General features: G+C 35.6%; 1 protein-coding gene across 1 annotated transcript; it reads right to left on the bottom strand.

Moving 5' to 3' along the window:
• Nucleotides 1-256: 256 nt before the first annotated feature.
• LOC131652442 (uncharacterized) lies at nt 257-4,874 on the bottom strand. Its single transcript, XM_058922291.1, has 8 exons — nt 4,485-4,874; nt 4,080-4,280; nt 3,869-3,991; nt 3,689-3,726; nt 3,476-3,587; nt 1,011-3,395; nt 767-904; nt 257-615 (listed from the first exon to the last, which is right to left on the bottom strand). The coding sequence occupies exons 1-8, from the start codon at nt 4,560-4,562 to the stop codon at nt 364-366; spliced, it is 3,327 nt and encodes a 1,108-aa protein (XP_058778274.1). The 5' UTR covers nt 4,563-4,874; the 3' UTR covers nt 257-363.
• Between the last annotated feature and the right edge of the window lie 337 nt (nt 4,875-5,211).

Here is a 5,211-nt window from a genome sequence, read left to right as displayed (position 1 = left end):
TTTTATGATAATCTATTTGAAATAGCTTCAAAATTAAGTGATTTTTTGAAATTTTGATATCCAATTTTTTTTTCCCATAAATTGATGAAATATCTAAAATCGCATTTTAAGAATAACTATTCAAACAAAATTTTCATTTGAAGCTTTTATAAAAAAAAATTTTGTAAATTTTTTTCTCAGAAAATGATGTAACACTATAAAAATTATTTTAAAAAAAAAGCCAAAACAAACACGCGTTATAGGAAGAATACACACATTTTACCATTATAAACATTAATTTATTCATTATAAATTGTGTTCAACTGTTACAAAATACACCTGCTATACAACTATACACTGCAGGCTCCATGATAGAGGAAACTCTCAGCCTTTGTGGAAACTCTTGAGGTTTCTTACAGTCATAACAAGAATCTGTCTTTCACCTTCTACCTCAGCAAATTTGAGACTCATTTCTGAGTATCTCTCTTGCATATCTTTGAGTTCATTTTCCATTAATTTGTTTCTTTCCTTCAATGACGACAATTCGTTCAACACGTTACTAAGATTGTTGTCTGCATCTTCCAATCTATTTCTTAACTCCTCCGATATCTCATTTGAATTTGTAATACTTGTTTCCTGAACAACCAATTTCAAGGGCATGTCAATGCCAATATATTGAACATATGTAATTCAGTAGCTTCATTATAAGTTCACATTTCAATTATGTAAGTTTGAAAAATTCTTTTGCAAATAGCTCTAGTGTTGACAAATATCAGTTTGAGTTTACCTCGTGTAAAGTAACATTCCGATTCAATTCCTCCAGGTTGTTCTCAAGCTCAGCGATTCTACTATGGAGTTCCGTTTCCTTCTTCAAAGACGAAAGTGTAGAAGTTTCCAAGGCAGTTTCCTTTGATTTTATTAGTCCCTGCCATAAACATTCCCTTGTATTAAAATATGATGGATATGTTTTGAAATATTACTAGAGAAAACAAAAATTCAAGTTTTCGTATCATTGATGATAGAATAATTACCTCAAGCATTTTTATTTTCTCCCTGAGACTTGCCATTTCTTTTGAATTTTGAGGACTGGAAGCAGTTCTTTTGTTGATGGGATTGGTTTTAGTTCCATCAGAATGTTGGTTGCGGCCGTTACCATCCCGGAACCTCTTCTCAAAACTTGTTAATGCATCACCCTTCTTCTTTATTTCGCTCTTTAGCTGAGAAATTTGCTTTCTTAGTTTTTCTTTCTCAGCCTCATCCTCAAAAAGTGATTGTTTCAAATCACTGCATTGAGCTTTAATAGCTTCCAACTCTGACTTCAAGAGTCTAGCCTCTTCTTCTTTTTCATCCTTGAGATTTCTGATCGTACTTAGCTCATTAAGTGAATGTTCCGCTTCCTTCTTCAATAATGCAACTGTGCTCACAAGTTCGTTTCTTTCCACAGTTCCTTGATGTAACAGTGTTTCATATTCCTCGATAGATTTCTTCATAAGTTCCAAGTCAGTTCTTAAGATTTCTTTTCCTTCTACTTGTTCATTTAAGCGTGAAATCTCCGCTGTAAGATTTTCATTTTCGGCTTTAAGCATCTCGAACTCCTCAGAGAAATCCCTATTAACTTGTTCCCCAAGCTTCTTTTGACTTTCAAGCTGCTTGGACTTGTCTTCAATTTCCACCAACATCTGCATTATTTCCACTTTAAGTTTTCCATTCTCAGATTTTAGCATCTCGAACTCGTCAGAGAAATCCCTATTAACTTGTTCCCCAAGCTTCTTCTGATTTTCTAGCTGCTTAGACTTGTCTTCAATTTCCACCAACATCTGCTGTATCTGAACTGTCGTCGTATCCATTTGGTTTGAAAGATCGGCCAGTTTCACCTCGTAATCGGCTTTAATTGACTCAAGCTCTTCCTGGACTTTAAGAAGCATTCCTTCCACTAGATTTTTCTGTAGACGCAGCTCACTTGCTTCTGTCAGTGCTCTCATGGTAGCCTTCTCGTTTTCATCAAAGGTAGTAGTCATTTGCAATGAGAGCCTCTGGAATTCGTCTTGAAGCCTCTCAGCAGTATTAGCATTTTTTAGTCTGGTCTTTCGCAAAGTTTCCTCAGCTTGGATGGCTCTTTGCTCTTGCTCAACTTTTTCACGAGCCACCGCTTCAATATCAGCCTCAAATCCCTGTGCTTGTTTCTCCATTTCCTCCTCCAATCTTCTGATATGGGTTTCTAGTACCTTAATGGTAGCTAGAGAATTAGAGAAATCTTCCGACTGTTCCTTGAGTTCTTTTTCAAGATTCTCAATGTGATTTTCAATGTCTTTCATAGCAGCAGGAGGAGACGAACAATCACATTGCATGTTTAACTGTTCTTGCAGTTGGCTTTGCTCTAGCTTAGTCGCAATGCCGTGGTTTTCCTGTTTTAATATCTCATAGTCTAGTGCAATCTGCTCTATCTGCATCTCTAACTCCTCTTTGTCTCTTCTATACATTTCGATTTCACCGTACAAGTCTATAATTTTTTTCTCGAGCAAGTGCGTCTCCTTAGCATCACTGTTCTCCTTGACAAGCTCATCCAATGCTTTCTGATCTTCATCATCATCTGTTTCACATTTTAAGAGTTTCATCCCAAAATCTTGGGAATTTTTACGCGACTCGTGTTTATTGGAGTGATTACTCATATCCATATTTTTCTGCTCCAACATTTCTTCAAGATCCTGCACCGCAAGAACCAACTCAGCATTCGATTCTTGCATCTTTTTTAACTGTAATCGGAGATTTGCATTCGTGTCTTTCTCATAATTCAATTCTTGTCTAATTTCCTCGACGAAAGCATGAGCATCTCCACTTTCCAACTGTGACCTGTTTCTCACTTTGGCGTCATCCATGCGTTTATGGAAAGACCTGATATTATCACATTCCGTCTTGAGAGCATCCCTTTCATCTTTCAAGATAATGATTTCCTTCGAGAGATCCTGCCCTCGTTTGCTTTCCTTTACAATTTGCTTCCTAAGAGTCTGTAGTTCCATGTCCGATACATCCACATGCCTCGCCAAAGCAGCAAGTTCAGCCTTGAGTCTCTCAATCTCCGAATGAGACGCATCTTGCGACCTTTCCTTTGAAAGGACATTATGAGAACCATTTGTTGAATCGCCCATACTTAACCCGAGCTCTGAGCTAGAGGACCAACCCCATTGTGATCTCTGTTGTAAATCATGCGTTGTTGTCGAGGTATTGACAGCACGGCTTGGAGATTCTGCGGCACGGTGCGTAACTGGAGCAAACTGATTTGTGGTGGTGTTGATGTTTGTTTGTCTCACTCCATTATCACAGGGAGTATCAACTCCAGAGCTGTCATCAGAACTTGTCGACAATGTAATGTCGGATCCACTAGACGTCCTATCGATGATTGCTTTGGCAGAAACATCCTGTAAAACATTGAAACAGAAAATTTAACCATTTTCACATATTTTAACTTTCATCGCAAACAAACAAAACAAATCCTTACTTCAGAAAAATAACTCTTAGTACTTTCATCTGTATCGCCGTTGTTTAACTGGTTCCTTAAGCTCCTATCATCGAATTTTTGTTTTGCATTATCATCACATTCATCTTTCTCTCTGCAAATATTATCGAACACCAAACATTCACATCATCAAAATCTCCATCTCATAGCAAATCCAATCAGAAAAATAACAAATGCAAATTCCTTTTATTGTACCTTTGATCACTGTTTTCTTGCATCCGTTGAACAGATACCTGTTTATAAAGCAACAAATCAAACTCAATTACATCAACATTGCTTCGACTTACGCTTTACTCAAAGTTTCGATTAGGTTTCCTTGAAACTTCAAGCAACTTCACATCTTAAAAAAAAAAAGAGACAGCAAATAATACTAACATGCAAAACAGCATCACAATGAGGAATCTTGATGGGAAGAGACACAGAAGAAGGCTTCGTCGCATCTACATAATCAGCAAAGTTCATCGAAACCTCCCCAATCGCGCTAGCTTTTGATAACCCCTGCATAAAATCCTTAAATTACATAACAAACAAAAAAATATACAAATTAAGAATGACTTCAATGAACTGAGAAAATTCATAAATTTACCGTTGATAGCAAAAATCGATATATTTTATCGGCGATTTTCCCGGTTTTAGGATCCTGAAAATACTTGACAGTTTCATATACCGGATTCTCCCATCGACAATTTCCATCTCGAACCGTAGCTTTCTCTAATCTCTTAGTTGGTCTTCCAATGTCACCAGGAATTATTGACAACACCAATGCATCTACTCCAGATTGTAACACCTGAAAAATTTCATCACCAAACACAACCTCTCATCTTATACAAATTCAATAATCAAATATCATCATCAAAATTAACACTCACCTTCATTTTCCAGAAAATTGACACATGAACAAAACATTACTATATTTCAATTAAAATCCAGAAAATAAAATTGAAATTAAATAAAAATCAGAGAAAAATTGATAGAAATGGTTTGAATCTACCTTAGTGGCATTGAATTGAAGTTTGAAAACAGCTTTAATTCTGTTTTTCTCAGTCTTCCATTTTGCAGAACGAAACATCTTCACTCATTCACTCCACATCACAATTCACAAAACCACGTTTGAAATAAGCTCAAAAACGATTTCATCATCCCAAACAACAACTTCACCAACTGAGACAACATAAACAATTCAATGCTTAAAATAAAAAACAAAAACCGTTGAACTCGTTAGTGTGAAGCAAAAGAGTGTAACGTAGCGTGTAAGAACAGAACGAGTGAATGCGGTAACGAGTTACGAAGCAACTCAGAAGAAGAAGAAGAAAAAGAAAAACAGATCTTATGTTAATGTTGTTGGTGTGTTTTAGTCTGTGTTTTCAACAACGGCATAAAAAGTATTTTGCATGAGTGGTGTGAAAATATATATGAAAATGGAAAATTAATAAATAAAAAAGTTGGTGAAGTTTACTTTTTTAGAAGTATTATCTTATGTCACGGTTTTGTATTTTTATGGGTGGTGGACAATAACGTATCTTCTTCTTTGTTTTGATATAGAAACCACTTTATTATGAATAAACCATTTGGGTTCTTACATTCAATGTCGGTTTCCATTTTTTCTTTCCTTACATTTATTTTAATTAATTCTCAAATAATTAAATAAATAAGCATAAGCATGATGTGTGTTATCCCTCACTTCAATTTAGTTTTTTTAAAAGCAAATCTAAATATGT

The sequence above is a fragment of the Vicia villosa genome, linkage group LG2 (assembly GCF_029867415.1).
Source record: "Vicia villosa cultivar HV-30 ecotype Madison, WI linkage group LG2, Vvil1.0, whole genome shotgun sequence".
Taxonomy (NCBI): domain Eukaryota; kingdom Viridiplantae; phylum Streptophyta; class Magnoliopsida; order Fabales; family Fabaceae; genus Vicia; species Vicia villosa.
Note: the sequence above shows the minus strand (reverse complement) of the source record. Positions and strands in the feature narration are given on the sequence as shown.